The following is a 15,989-nucleotide window of genomic DNA, read 5'->3' on the forward strand; positions in this document are numbered from 1 at the left end:
TCACTTGTCATCAGGAAAATGCAAATTGAACCCCCAATGAGATATCACCTCACACCTTTCAGAATGGTCAGCATCAAAAACACAAGAAACAACAAGTGTTGGATGTGAAGAATCAGGAACTCTTGTATACTCTTGATGAGAATGCAAACTGGTGCAGTCATTCTGGAAAATAGTATGGTGGTTCCTCGAAAAATTAAAGATGGAATTACCATATGATTGAGTAATTCCACTACTGAGTCTTTACCCAAAGAATATGAAACCACTAATTTGAAAAGATCTATGGACTTCTGTGTGTATTGCAGCATTATTTACAATAGCCAAACTATGGAAGCATTCCAAGTATCTATTGATAGATGAATGGATAAAGAAGAGGGGTATGTATATACAATGGAATACTATTCAGCCATCCAAAAGAATTAACTTTTGCCATTTGAGACAACATGGATGGAGCTAGAGAGTACAATGAAATAAATCAGCTAGAGAAAGACAAATACCATATGATTTCACTCCTATGTGGAATTTAAGAAACAAAGCAAACAAATAAAAAAAAGGAGACAAAGCAAGAAACAGACTCTTAACTATAGAGAACAAACTCATGGTTAGCAGAGTGGGGGTGGGGCAGATGGGGATGGAGATTAAGAGTACGCTTATCATAATAAACACTGAGTAAAGTACAGAACTGTCAAATCACTACATTGTACACCCAAAACTAAATAGAACACCGTATGTACATATACTGGAACTTAAAAAATAAAAACAAAGATAAAAAATCATCCCCATATCCAAGGTTATCTAGGTTCCCACCTATGTTACCTTCTAGCATTTTTATAGTTTTGTGTTTTACATCTAGGTCTATGACCCATTTTAATTTTTGTAAAAGATGTGAGGTCTGTGTCTAGATTAATTTTCTTGCCTGTGGATATCCAGTTGTTCCAGCACCATTTGTTGAAAAGACCAAACTCATTTAATTTTCAAAATAAACTTTGAGGCAGGCACTGTTATTTATTCCCATTTTTTAGATAAGCAAACTGAGGCATAAAGTGGTTTTATTTTTTTAATAAGATTTTATTTATTTATTCATGAGAGACACACAGAGAGGCAAAGACACAGACAGAGGGAGAAGCAGGCTCCATGCCGGGAGGCCCATGTGGGACTCGATCCTGGGATCACACCCTGGACCAAAGGCAGGCGCCAAACCACTGAGCCACCTAGGTGTCCCCATAGAGTAGTTTTATAAATCATCCAGGGTAACACAACTAGTACTTGACAGGGATTTGAACCCAAGTAATCGGACTCCAGAGTCCATGCACTCACTCAATCTCTAACTAAAATAATAGTCTCTTTGCCATAGGTTTGTTGGGAGGAACAGAGATAGTGTCTAGCACATAGTAAGTGCTCAGGAAGCAGTAACAATAGCATTGTCCAACCCAGCCTACAAGGTTTCACTCAATGTCATGTTCTTTTTTTTTTTTTTTTTAAGATTTTATTTATTTATTCATGAGAGACACACAGAGAAAGGCAGAAACATAGGCAGAGGGGGAAGCAGGCTCCCTGTGGGGAGCTGGATGCAAGACTCCATCCCAGAACCTTGGGATCACAACCTGAACCAAAGGCAGATGCTCAACCACTGAGTCACCCAGGTGCCCCCAATGTCATGTTCTCAGAGCAGCTCTCTTTCACTCGTTCAGCCAAGCTAGCCATCATAGTGCCGTCTCATCCTAGGGATGACAGCATGGTGTACCCTGCTACAGTCACAGCTTGCTTCCATGTGAGTTTGTGGAGAAAGGCTCCCATGTCTGATTTCTTAGTGTCCCTGAGTGCCTGGTGCTGCCTTTCAGTAAAAGTTTGTTTAACTGAATTTAGGGGACATGCTATTCATTTATTCAAAAAGCACATCTTGGGTGTGGTGTATCCCTCAGGATCTTTGAGCTCTTACTCAGCTCTTTGCTCCTGAGCCGCCTTGCTCCGACCTTCCCTGATCTGTCAGCTTGGGCCACCCCTGTCTGCAGAAGTTCTCAGCTGGTCTAACTGTGGAGGCAGCTGCCCTTCTGCCCCACTCAGTCTCTCACATTCTAGGGTACCTCACTCCAGTATGGACACTGCCTGTAGAAGTGTCCACCTCTCCCTCTTCAAACTCAAGACATAGCACCTGTCTTGGGGGCCTGTCTCTAAACACGTCTGGCCTCTCCCAGGTGGCCTAAAATCCCTTCTTGGTGGGTAGCAGTTCACTGGACATTTACAGGACATGAGGACCTAGGGGCAGACCTCATTCCAAAAAGCTTCTGAAAGGTGTTGATCTTAGCATTGTTGGACTCCTTTGGGAGTGAGTGAGTGCCACTGGGGGCTGCCTCCTGGGCTCTGGTGCCCCTCAGGCAGCTCCCCTTGAGGCAGGGCTCTCTCAGACCAAGCTACCACAAGCCCGTGTCCACTTAGGGGAGTACATGCTGACTATGCCACCTTGGACATGTGGGCAGAGCCTGCTTTGGACTGAACCATCTGGCACCGTCCAGCAGCGCCCAGCCTCCGCCTCTGCGGAGCCACCCTGGGAAGATGTATGTGACCAGCAAGTCTCAAATGCTTCCTTCGGACAGCACTGCCCCCCGGGGCCGGGGCCGGGCCGGGGCCGGGGCCGGGGCCGGGGCCGGCCTTGGAGGGAACCTGCTCTGCACATGCGGGCGCGGTGCCTGCCCCGGGCGCGCCCAGCGGCCTCCGGCGCCCAGGGCACCCAGAGCTCCAGGCGGGGCCTCGGACGCGGAAAGAGGGCTCCCGGATCAGCGCCCGGGCCCACATGGCCCGTCCTGGAGGCGCGCCCGGGCGCTGCCAGGAAGGCCGGGCGTTTATCCCCGGAGCCGCCAGCAGGGAGCTCCCTTTCGGCTCGGCTCGGCTCGGCTCGCGCGGCTGCGGGGGGCGGCGCTGCGCTGCGCCGCGCTGCGCTCCAGCCCGGACCGGGCCGGGGCCGCTGGATGCCGCGTCTCCGCTTCTGCTGCCTGCCGGGCGGGCTCCGGCGGCCGGTGAGCGCGGGGCGCCTGGGGCGGCCGCTCGGGGGTGGCGCGGGCCCGGTGGGGCGGCGGGGCGGGCTCGGGCCGGGCGGGCGCGCGGGCGGCGGGGCCCGCCGGCTCCTCCTCCCCCACTGTCCCCTGGAAGCGGCGGCCCGGACTCCCGGCTCCGTCCCCGGCCGCGCCGCGGAGCTCGGCGCGGGGGCTTGGGGGCCGGCCGGGAGGGGCGGGGAGGGGAGCTCTGGCTCCTGCTGCCAGCTCGGGGACGCGCGGAGGCAGGGCAGGGTGGCCCTCAGTTTGGGGGGATTGAGGGCTGGGGGGCGCCCAGGTGGCCCCGAGCTGCGGGCTAGAGGCTGCAGCCTCCGGGATAGGGGGGCTTCTCGGAGCCAGGCCCAGGCCCCCCCAGACCGAGCGAGCCGGCGAGCGAGGCTCCGAGCAAAGCAGCGGGGAAGGCGAGCACCTCCACCGAGCCCTTTATCCCTCCCAGCGGCCTTCACCCTTTCACTGCCAGGCCGACAGCGGGCTCCTCTCAAAAGAGCAGCTGCTAGACAGCTGGCAAAACAATGGAGACCCCGCTTCCCCAGACCCTCTTCCCGGGGACGGAAGATGGGGGTGAGTGAATGGGGCTTGGAGGATTAGGGAGTGCTGGCTGTCCCCTGAGACTGGCTGCTCACCTCACCTTTCCCTGCAAAGGGGTGGGGTGTGTGTGGGAAGGTCGGACTGGCTGCCCCAGGCCTCTGGGAGAGACTGCCCTGACGCCCCGCCCTGCTAACCTGTCATGCCAGTTGTTTCGCCAATGGGAAGGGGAGGTGGTAAGGTTAGCTGCTCCCCACCCCCGTGTTGGGGAAGGGGGGCAGGGTGCTGCTTGGTACCAAGCATGGTGAGGAGTGGGTCATGTTCCTGGCTGAGATAAGGCCTGCAGGGACATACAACACATTGGGGCTTTGTTGGGGGCAGGGAGGGGGATGGGGATGTCACCCTTTTTCGAGGCACATGTGTCCTGCTGATTAGTTAGAAAGGCTGCCAGCCAGAATGAACTGTGGGGGTGGGGGTGGGGGAAGGCAGTTGGTCTGCTTTTTAAGTGGTACTCCTTTTGCCTGGTCACTTGGCCAATGGGCATGTGTTTGGCAGTGCCCTCCTTGTTTGTGTCTGTGTAGGGAGGCCTGGGACCATGCTTCCTGGGAGGAGCTCTCCTGCCTAGAGCCCTCCTGCCCTCAGATGGACCCCCCAAAATTATGGAATCAGATTCCCTCCTTCCTTCACCTGGCCCATGATCCAGGCTGGTTTGTGTGGGCTCATTTGAAGTACCTGGCATGTCTGTTGCTGAGGAGGCCTTGTTAATCCACCCAAGGAGAGTGACCTGCCAGAAGTATGTGTGCAGTGGGTCCATGCTGGAAGGGAGGGAAGGTCAACCAGACAGTTCAGGGCAAGATCACCTTAGTGAGACATTGAATCCAGAGGGTCTGGCTGCCTTTCCATGTGCTTATGAGATCTGGAGCCCTTTTCTTGGGCAGGTTGGTTTCCTGTTGTCATGGCAACGGGCCAGGCCTTGTCTAGCTTTCCCCACCCTTTTGGTTCAGAAGCTACTTTCTATTTGGGGATATTGAAAGTTGCTCTCCTGAGGTCTCTGGCTTCCTGACAGACCTCACTGGCTCTTTGCCAACCGCCTGCCATCTCCTCGGCTTCCCCTCTGTCCTTTTGTGATGAGGACTTTCCAGGAAACATCCTCCTGGTTGCTGGACATGACTAATTATATACAGCCTCGGGTGGAGATGTACTTGTCCATTTGGGGTCGGGCATATTGGGGTTGGGGCCTCAATTCCAGGAAGATGACGAGGGAAGCTATTGTGTTGGAGGGTTCAGGCAGTGAGAAGGGTCGCAGGTGGGGGTGGAGGGGGTGTGTGGGAGGGATGGAATGCTGGTGGTCACTTCCTTTGACAGCTTTGAACTTTGAACTGTTGATGACCTGGTGCCTGGCAGCTCTGAGTATCTAGTTTGTTTATGCTCTAGGCCTGGCTCAGGTGCCAGGGTGTGTGCCTGAGGGCTTCCTCGGGTGCCCCAGGCTCTCCTTGGAAGCCCTCACATGAATTGTGCCCTTCCTAACTCCTGCCTGGTCCCTCAGCTGCACTCCTGGCAGTCTGGGCAGCCAGTTTGTTGCCTAGAGCCTCCTTCACTGGCCTAGCTTGGGGGTGTTCATCAAGGGGTGCATGTGTCTTCAGAAATTGGGCAGAAGTCTCCAGGGTCCCCCAGAGGCAGGTGCTTGAAAGTGGACTGGGTGGGGCCCAACTGGGGCTAATGTGAAAGGGAGAATCCACCCTACTCGGGTGGAGCAGGGAGTTGCTGGAACTCAGGAAACCTTGATCCACACTTGGTGTGTCACAGGTCTCCAGAGCAGCAGAGCTGTTCTTGTTCCTTCAAACCAGAGGTCTGTCTCCAGCCGGACACTCCTGACCTGAAGTGGATGCCACAGACTGGAACTAGATCATCCATGTGAGCTGGGTCCTGTTGGTGGCTCTGGGCCCCAGGCCTTGTCCCAGGCCGCTCCTGAGTGTGGTGGGTAAAGCTGGGGGGCTCTAGCCTGGTGTAGTTTAAAGGCTCAGGGGTGTGGGCCCAGCCCACCCTATGCTGTGATTAACAGGTTCCCCCAGGATGGAGGCTGGGGACTTGATGGAGCTTTGAAGTTCTTCTTTGGGTCTGGCTCCTGGGGTGCCTTAAGATGTACTCATTGTGCCTAACCCCCCCATCACCCTTTGTAGCCTGAATTAGAGAATGGGGTCTGGAGATAGATTGGGAGAGGCAGGGAGGAGAACTGGAAAGCCTCCACTCCTCCCCCACCTCGACTTTCCTTGAGGTGGGAACTGTGTGGCTTGTAAATTATCCATATTCCCTTGATGGTTCAAAGAGCTTATGGTCAGGCAGCAGTTTAAACTGTGGACTGAGGATTTTACAGGACCCGGGGCCCTTTTTCTCCGCCAGGTACTTTACCCTCACTTACAAGGGATTATTTTTATTATTCTCTGATATTCAGAGATGTTAGATGATGGGCTCAAGGTCGCACAATGAGTCAGAGGCAGAGCAGGATTAGAACTAGCAATTTATAGTTGAGCAGAATACCTCTCCAGCAAAGGCGAGGGCTTGGGGCCAAATCTGAACTCTCAGGCCCAGGAGGTTTTATAGTTGGAATAGCTGAGGCCTAGAGAGGGGACAGGACTTGCTCAAGGTCACACAGAAGGGGAGGGGCAGGTAGTGTTAGTTGAGTTTAGCGGACAGCGGGCTGTGGCAAACCCCGCCTGGGAGCCGCGGAGGTGCACCTGGAAGAGCAGGGGGGACCGGGCCGCGCTGTTGGCCCCTCTCCCGCTGTCCTTCCTCCCGGGGCCTGCGGGATCGCTGCGTTCTGGGGGAGACAGTATCGCGGCGGGAGGTGCCTCGGGGCTGCGGCCGCGCCTGCAAGTGCTCAGGGCCCGGTTCCGGTTCCGAGGGAGCGGGAGCCGGCGGGCTGATGTCATGTGAGAAGCGTGCAGTCGGAGGGAGCGCACCTGGAGCCAGATAAGCTCCGTGTGACCTGGCAGTGAGTCACGGGATACTGCGGAGCTCTTAGCAGGACCGGCCAGGGAGAGGCTCGGCGGCGACCAGCGTCACCTTGCGCCACTCCGCCGGCTGGGCCAGGTGCCAGGCGTACCCCTCCGGGTCGCTCTTGCAGTCCCCGGTGCAGGCTGCACGGGACAAAGGCCCCTGGGCTGTAGGAAACGGCCGCTTAGGGAGGTCAGAGGCCAAGGGAGAGAGGCCGGCTCTCTTGGGAAAGTATTTCCTTTGTATTTATTTATGAGTGAGGTCTGGGAGTGGGGTGGGGGGAGACTGACCCTTTTAAGTATCCACCCACAGCAGGCAAGTCTGGGCGCCTTGTTTTGGGAGTCTAATGTTATAGTTTCCATTTCCTGGGGTTTCTGCTTTGCCAGCTGCAGGGTGACCCATTTAAATCTGTCCCCACTTAAAGACACAAGACACTAGTAAGATCTATTTTAACCAAGTCCCCCAAGTCACTGAAACTTTTCCCGAGGCATGAGATGGCAAGCCTTGAACTTACCATTGCACACTTGGTTTACAGCCTTAATGCTAAATGGATTGTCAAGTCTTTCTTTTTCTTTCTTTTTAATATTTAAAAATCACAAAAGTAGCATATTCTGAGAAAAGCTTTAATCCCCAGGAAGTCTATTAGGTAAAAAGCTAAAGTCTTATTACTCCTGTTTGCCCCAACTCCACGGAGAAAACCACGGATAAAATTTTGTAATAGAGCTTTAAAAAGCTTGTTATATATATTTTATATATATTCATATATAGCATGTGATATGGTATATTTATATATTATATATATATACTATATGTTTACATATAACATTATGTTACATAGATATAATTTAATATAATTATTGAAATTTTTTTCTGTAGAAAATAAAGAACATATAGAAGAGTAGGAGAAATATTATACATAACCCCACTATCTAAAGCCCCTATGCCTAGATACACACACACACACGCACACACACACCCCTCCACCAGCTAAATAGTCTCATTGTAAAAAATTAGAACAATATAGATGAAACACAAATCTATTCTGATTCTTCTAAAATCCCTGTCTCTTCCCCAGAGCATACATCTTTCTCTACATTATGCAAATATTGTGCATACATAATGTGCATGGCTACGTATGCACACATAAACAGTTTTTTTTTAAATTTTTTTTTACTATTTATTTATGATAGTGATATATATAGAGAGAGGCAGAGACAAGGCAGAGATAAAGGCAGAGGGAGAAGCAGGCTCCATGCACCGGGAGCCCGACATGGGACTCGATCCCGGGTCTCCAGGATCGCGCCCTGGGCCAAAGGCAGGCGCCAAACCGCTGCGCCACCCAGGGATCCCCATAAACAGTTTTAAAAATATATAATTATAAGAATTATATATTATCTGGCAACTTGATATTTTTTGCTTAACACTACAGTATTGATTCTTTCCAAGTCAGTTTATACAAATCTCCATTCTTTATATATTATCTGGCAACTTGATATTTTTTGCTTAACACTACAGTATTGATTCTTTCCAAGTCAGTTTATACAAATCTCCATTCTTTTTGATAACTGCCCAGTTCTATAATTTAGCTATTCCCCTGGTGACAGACCTTTATATTGATAGAATTTTGCAATCACAAACAGTGATGCAAGGATTAGCCATGTTTATTGTGTGAACATATCAGTAGAGGTCCTGTATGTGGAACTGCCCAGTCTAAGAATATGTATATTTAAATATTTTCATAGATACCACCAACTTTCCCTCCTTACACTAATTTATACTCTCAGCAACACATATGAGATATCCTGCTTCCTATCTTCTTCTGTTTGATTGATGTTATTAATAATGGTGGTTTTTACTAAACTGCTAGGTGAACAACAGTATACCTCTGTTTTCTTCCATATGTCTGTGGCTGAATACCTATTCGTGTTTGTTAGCCATTCATATTTCTGCAGCTATGAATTGCCTGTGCTTAGTCTTGGCAGTAGCTACATGGGGCCTCTGGACTTGAGCCAGTGTGATCTGTCCTGGCCATGTGCTCACAGGATTGCCTTCACTTCTTTGGGCTTTACTTTCCATATACAAAGGTTTTGTCCAGCATTAAGATTTTATGTTTGTATTTATTTTAGTCACACTTGGGCTGAGGTACGCACTGTAAACCTTATTATGCTGTCTCCCATCCCATTTCGATGATAAGAATGTGCCTCTGATTGGCTACCGTTTTTGAGGGCTACTCTGGGCTAGGTGTCTGGGCTACACCTACTCTGGGCTTATATACCAATTTCATTTAGTCCCCATGCCATATGTGTTAGGTGCTATTATCCCCATTTTACCAATGGGAAAACAGGCACAGAGGCATGAAGTGGCTTTCCCAAGATTGCATAGCTATTACCTTGGATTTGGTCCTAGGTTTTCTACCTGACATCTGAAGCCTAAGCTCTTCCATTAGTTTCACTTATCTTTAATTAATTAATTATTTACTTATGTTTGAGAGGAGGGGAGAGGCAGAGGGAGAGAGAGAATATCAAGTAGGCTTCATACTTGGTGTGGACACGGGGCTCTATCTCATGAACCCGAGATCATGACCTGAGCCAAAATCAGGAGTTGGACTCTTAACCAACTGAACCACCCAGACATCAGCATATCTTGCCCCAAATACTGTAGTACACATATTATTAACTAGACGTCAGTATTTGTTTAGAGTTCTTTTTTCTTTTGAGTGAATATTTCACATAATGAAATACACAAATCTCATGTGCACTATTTGATAACTGTTAACAAATGTAAACACCTGTCAACCCAAATCCCTATCAAGATAATGTAACATGAACATCACTCCAGAAAGTTCCCTCATGCCCTTTTTCAGGCAATTCCTGTCCCTACTCCCATCCCCACCTTCCAGAGGTAATCACTATTCTGGTTTTTTTCCACCGTAGGTTAGTTTTGTGTATATACGTCTTCCTTGACTTACCGTGGGTTTGCCTCCTTCCTGATAAACCCATCGTAACTTGAAAATATCGTAGGTCGAAAATACACTTTATACACCTGACCTACCAAACATCATAGGTTAGCCTCGCCAATGGCTCAGAACGTGTTCAGAAAACTAATATGAGCTCAGAAAACTAATATGAGCCTACGGTTGGCAAAATCATCTAGCACAAAGCCTATTTTATGGTCAAATGTTGAATACCTAATGTAATTGATTGCATACTGTTCTGAAAGTGAAAGAATGGTACAGCATGGGTACAGAATGACTGTAAGTATCAGTTGTTTATCCTTGTGAATGTGGCTGACTGGGAGCTGCGTCTTGCTGTCACTGCTCAGCATCATGAGACTCTCCTACTGCATATCACTAGGTCAGGAAAAGATCCAAAGTCAAAATATGAAGTGTGATTTTTACTGAATGCAAATCGCTTTCACATATGCATATCATAAAGTAAAAAAATTATAAGTCGAGGGCAGCCCCGATGGCCCAGTGTTTTAGTGCTCCCTTAACCCCGGGGTGTGATTCTGGAGACCTGGGATCAAGTCCCATGTCAGGCTTCCTGCATGGAGCCTGCTTCTCCCTCTGCCTGTGTCTCTGCCTCTCTCTCTCTCTCTCTCTCTGTCATGAATAAATAAATAAAATCTTTAAAAAAAATTATAAGTCGAACCATTGTAAGTCAGGGACCATCTGTACTAGAACTTCATATAAATAATACCATACCAGTATGTACTCTTGTTTTTAAAGATTTTATTTATTTATTCATGAGAGAGATACAGAGAGAGATAGAGACATAGGCAGAGGGAAAAGCAGCCTGGAGCCTGACTTGGGACTCAATCCCAGGACTCCAGGATCACAACCTGAGTCAAAGGCAGATGCTCAATTACTGAGCCACCTCAGGTGTCCCCAGCTTGTACTCTTTTTGTCAAATCCTTCTTTTGCTGTCACTTGACATAATCTTTTTGAGATTCATTCCTGTTGTGTCTATCAGTAGTTGCTTCCTTTTTATTGCTGAGTCATAGTCCATTGTATGGATATGTATATCGTTTCTCCTATAGATGAACAGATAGATGCATATATGAGTCAAATGGTCCTTGCCGTCAAGATGCTCTCCATATTTAAGTAATAAGGCAGCTGAGTTGACTAAGTTGATTGTACTTCACTTTGATTTGGGGAGCAGCAGGGTCAAGATGATGTAGGTGCATACCCTAATTTATATACATACCTTTCCTCCATGTAAAATTAGGGAAGGCTTCCTGGAATATGGTAAGGGGAGAAAGGCAGAGCAGGAGGTCAGAAAACTGGAAGTTAACCTTTGCTGGGGAGGGTAAGAGATGAAGGAGAGGTGTATAGAAAGTGCAGCCCAAAATGAAGAGTGGGAAGGTGCTGATGTCATTGCTGCTGGAGTCTTTGGACCTGAGGACAGAAGATGCTGCAAAGTCCAAGGTCTATAGGAAGGTGACAGCCCAGGTGGCTGGCAGAGTGGGTTCTGGAGGAGCAGAGGCATCTGTGCTGTGGGTCTGGCCCTGGACAGGGAGGTTGCAGGTGGCTCCAGGCAGGTGGTATGGGAGAGAACCGAAGCCACAGCCAGGCAATTGTTGGGATGATGGTAGGGAAGGGGTGCCTTGTGAGCTGTGTGCATAACTGGCAGGACAGGGATGGTGAGGGGAGGGCTGAAATTGACTCAGCCTCCAAAGGCTCCAGGGTTGGGATGAGAGGGACCGCTTTGGCAGAAAGTTAATAAGTAACCTGTGTCCACAAGAGACTTAGATATTTGGAATTTTTGAACTAGAAGAAACCTAGATCATCTAGTCCAACCTTGAGCAAAGTGACAGGCTCAAGGTCCCCTAGCAATTTATTGGCAGATCCAGGCCTAGATAGCAGACCCGCTAATCTTCCCAGCCACGCTACCCAACTCATGCTGCTGCTGTAGCAGTGACTGTGTGGTTCCTGCCTGTCGCAGTGAGGGGCAAGCTTTTGCCAAGACAGGGATTTCCACGAACTTACTTCTCAGGGACCTTTCCAGCCCAAAGATTCTAGAATTCTGGGGCCTGTTTTCCGTTGACACTGCTCAGATGGCTAGCCTCCAGCAAAGAGCCAGGATTAGGTAAGGATTGCAGAGTAAGAATTGAAGACCAAAAGAGGTGTCTTGGTAGGATGGTGTGGTAGGCAGTTGGGTTCTTGCAGTTGGGCTGAGGCTGAGGCCAAGAAACTCCTTTGTCCCTTTCTGGTCCCCAAGATAGGTTTTTTTCTTCATTTCCCACACCTTTGGAGCCATCTTCTAAATCAGCCTTTTTTTTTTTTTTTTTTCTAAGAGAGTGTGAGCATGGAGCAGGATGGGGAGAGGGGGAGGGAGAGAATCTTAAGCCGACTCCATGCCGAGCCTGGAGCCCAGATCCTGATGCAGGGCTCTATCTCACGACCCTGAGATCATGACCTGAGCCAAAATCAAGAGTCAGATGCTTAACTGACTGAGCCACCCAGGTGCCCCTAAATCAGCCTTTTAAAATGGTACAGGTAGTGATGGGTGAGGGATAGGGTGGGTGATGACCAACCAAATATCCCACGTCCTAATATGTGGTAGGTCTGTGCCATACATCATCAATGCTCAGGAGGAGAGAGAGAGACTCCCCATGTCAAAATAGAGCCCTGAAGATAGGATGCCTGCTGCCAGGTATTCCCCCCATCCCAAATCAGTCCAGACTCAGCTGGACCAGGATGCCCCTGGCTTTGCACTTCTTGGGCTCTATATGCCCTGTCTTCCTACTCCCAGGCACTGTGCATGGAGCATTTCGAACCAAAAAGTTCAGAGGGAACTTTGTTTTACTAAGTAGAAATAGATCAGAGGGGGAAAGGGGTGCTTGTTAGGTCCACAGGGAGCTAGTAACTGGGTCAGATTCCCCACCTCTTTGGATATGCTCTACAATTAAAGATTTCTCTAGAATTGTACTGCCCAGTTCAATAGCCAGTAGCTGTTGAATACTTAAAATTAGCCTGGATTAAGTTAGCCTGAATTAAGATGTGCTGTAAGTGTAAAATTCACACTGGATTTTGAAGACTTAATATGGAAAAGAGAATGTAAAATAGTCTCAATGTTTTTCATGTAGATTTATCGTTAATTTCACCTGTTTCTTTTTACCTTTTTTAGTGTGGCTGCTAGAAAATTCTAAATCACACCTATGACTTGAATTGTATTTCTGTGATGAGCACTGCTCTAGGATAGATACATTGATCTCTCAGAAACCACATGGGTCAGGGTGCTGGGTGGGGAGGAGGCAATAGACAGAACCTTTGGGAATTCCTTGACGTCTTCCTCGGCATTTGTACAGGGGCTAGGGGTCCATCTCAGTAGGTTGGGGAACCTGGAGGGCCATCCTTTGTTGTGGCAGTGGTGGGACACAGATAGGAAAGGCCTCTCCAGGGCTTTGCAAAAGGTCATTGCTGGAAGTGAGCTTATAGGTCCTGTGTCTCAAACTCAGAGCAGGAGGCCTTCATGGAGAGAGAAAAAATTGCATTTAATTTCTAATTAGGTGGTATGGCCTACTTCCACTCTTTGTTCCCTGCTGGTTAGAACTTGTTTCCTGGCTTGCAACTCCACCCCCACCAGGTCTTTCTCAGTCCTGTCCCTGGTCAGGTGTGCGCAGGGGTAGGAGTAGGCTGGCACTGCAGGCGCACGTGCCCTGTGCCCTGGAGCCAGATTTTCTCTCAGGCTGCCACAACTTTCTTCCCAGGGCTATATTTAGTTGTTGGTCTGGGGGGGTGGGTGGAGAAGGGATGTGAGTTTCTCAGGATCCGTTCAGTCTGGAACTTCCCCTTCCTTCCCTGCTTCACTCAGGGTGCCAAGGCCCCAGAAAGAAAACAGGATTTGCTGCTGACTTGCTGTGTGACAACTATCATATACTTAATTTTTTTTTTAAGATTTTATTTATTTATTCATGAGAGACACAGAGAGAGAGGCCAAGACACAGGCAGAGGGAGAAGCAGGCTCCATGCAGGGAGCCCAATGTGGCACTCGATCCCAGGACTCCAGGATCACTCCCTGAACTGAAGGCAAATGCTCAACTGCTGAGCCACCCAGGCATCCCTATACTTAATTTTCTGAGCCCCATTTTCTCATTTATAAAGGAGAGATAATGATACCTATGTTGCAGGGATGCTGTGAGGCTCAAATGAGAGTGTGTGTCAAGTGCCTGGCAAGTGGAACTCGTGAAAAAAGTGTTGGTTCTTCGAGGTCTTCTGTCAGACAGGAGCTAAGGCTGATTCTGGGGGGCAGCAGGCTGAGCAAAGAGCCAAATTGCATGTGATGACTGCTGCTTTAAGGCGATATTGGCTCTGGGGAGGTGATGGTATGTGAAGTCTCTTTCCTTTTTCCTTTGTGTATGAATCTTCTTTTTTTTTAATATTTTATTTATTTATTCATGAGACATACACACACACACACACACACACAGAGAGAGAGAGAGAGAGAGGCAGAGACACAGGCAGAGGGAAAAGCAGGCTCCATGCAGGGAGCCCGATGTGGGACTCGATCCCAGGACTCCGGGATCACTCCCTGAGCCAAAGGCAGACAGACGCTCAACCACTGAGCGACCCAGGCGTCCCAGCTTTGTGTTTCAATCTGACGTCGGGTACAAGGTTGCTTTGATGGCACCCTCCTGCCAGGAGGGCAGGTCTCCTAGACACCACCGCTAACTAAGCACACTTATCATGGTGAAAGGCCATTACAGACTTTTACAACCTTCTCTAAACCTCAAGCTTCCTTCTTTGTCAAATGGGGTGATCACAGACTTCCCATAGCAGTGTGATGAGGATTAACTTCACAGAGACGATATTGTATAAAGCAGAGCACCTGGCACATACTGAGCTTGCTCTTGGGAAAGGGGAGCTGTGCTCATTAGTTGGCCTTATCTGGATGGGAGACCCAGGAAGAGGCTCTGCTCGAATAATCCTTTCTCTGTCTCTGTTTTTGTTCGCAGCAGCAAGGTGGGGCACAAGGGCCCTGTTCTAAGCACCTGTGATCCCCTGGGGGTGCTGCCCCCTGCCAAAGCAGTACTCCACCATGTTTAACCTCATGAAGAAAGACAAGGACAAAGATGGTGGGCGGAAAGAGAAGAAGGAGAAGAAGGAGAAGAAGGAGCGGATGTCGGCAGCGGAGCTGCGGAGTCTGGAGGAGATGAGCCTGCGGCGCGGCTTCTTCAATCTGAACCGCTCCTCAAAGCGTGAATCCAAGACACGCCTGGAAATCTCCAACCCCATCCCCATCAAGGTGGCCAGCAGCTCCGACCTGCACCTGACTGACATTGACTCCGACAGCAACAGGGGCAGCGTCATCCTGGACTCGGGCCACCTGAGTACCGCCAGCTCCAGCGATGACCTCAAGGGTGAGGAGGGCAGCTTCCGCGGCTCCGTGCTGCAGCGGGCCGCCAAGTTTGGCTCCCTGGCCAAGCAGAACTCACAGATGATTGTCAAACGCTTCTCTTTCTCCCAGCGGAGCCGGGATGAGAGCGCCTCTGAAACCTCCACCCCTTCTGAGCACTCTGCAGCCCCCTCCCCACAGGTGGAGGTGAGGACTCTGGAGGGACAGCTGGCACAGCATCCTGGTTCAGGCATCCCGAGGCCTGGACCCCGGTCCCGAGGCCCTGAGCTTGTGACTAAGAGGTTCCCTGCTGACCTGCGCTTGCCCCCCGTGGCACACCTGCCACCACCTGCCCTCCGGGAGCTGGAGCTGCAAAGGAGGCCCACTGGTGACTTTGGCTTCTCCCTGCGACGCACCACCATGCTGGATCGGGGCCCCGAGGGCCAGGTCTACCGAAGGGTGGTACACTTTGCTGAGCCCGGCGCGGGCACCAAGGACCTGGCCCTGGGGTTGGTGCCGGGTGATCGTCTGGTGGAGATTAATGGGCACAATGTGGAGAGCAAGTCCAGGGATGAGATCGTGGAGATGATCCGGCAGTCTGGGGACAGCGTGCGGCTCAAGGTGCAACCCATTCCAGAGCTCAGCGAGCTGAGCCGGAGCTGGCTGCGGAGTGGTGAAGGACCCCGCAGGGAGCTGGCCAATGTGAGTGTATCCCCCTGGGAGGTGGGGAGGAGCAGAGGTTGGGATTTGTGCTTGGGGGGATGACTGGGGTAGCCAGGAATGGTGAAGTCGTGCCATTCCTTGGCCCAAGGACGGTTTACCTGACCTGTGAGGAGTAGCGACCTTAGTATGGGGTGGTCCGTGGTGACATAAGCTTCAGGGTACAAGGGTTAAGGGTCTGGGCACCATGTTTCCTGAGCTCTAAATTGGGGCATGGAGGCTAAACACATGCCACTTCAGATGAGAGACAGTCTGGACTACTAGTGCAGCCTGATATCTGGACTAAAATATAGGATTTCCATGTTATTTAGCCATTAGACTTAAAAGAAAAAGATGAATTATTTCAAGGCAAGGCTGTCATGGAATA

At 49.9% G+C, this 15,989-nt stretch overlaps 1 protein-coding gene across 24 annotated transcripts in view; it reads left to right on the forward strand.

Moving 5' to 3' along the window:
* The first annotated feature begins 2,862 nt into the window (after window positions 1–2,862).
* Window positions 2,863–15,989, forward strand: part of MYO18A (myosin XVIIIA) — a 96,765-nt gene continuing 83,638 nt past the window's right edge. For 12 of the 24 annotated variants that reach the window (XM_041725069.1, XM_041725049.1, XM_041725057.1 and 9 more), the window contains exons 1-3: window positions 2,869–3,011; window positions 5,379–5,549; window positions 14,523–15,604. In XM_041725069.1, coding sequence (XP_041581003.1) covers window positions 14,606–15,604 — 999 coding nt within the window. In that variant the 5' untranslated portion in view covers window positions 2,869–3,011; window positions 5,379–5,549; window positions 14,523–14,605. Of the gene's footprint in view, window positions 3,012–5,378; window positions 5,550–14,522; window positions 15,605–15,989 lie in introns of all 24 variants that reach the window. The other 12 variants (XM_041725066.1, XM_041725067.1, XM_041725068.1 and 9 more) reach the window with 6 other exon arrangements.

The sequence above is a fragment of the Vulpes lagopus genome, chromosome 12 (assembly GCF_018345385.1).
Source record: "Vulpes lagopus strain Blue_001 chromosome 12, ASM1834538v1, whole genome shotgun sequence".
NCBI lineage: Eukaryota > Metazoa > Chordata > Mammalia > Carnivora > Canidae > Vulpes > Vulpes lagopus.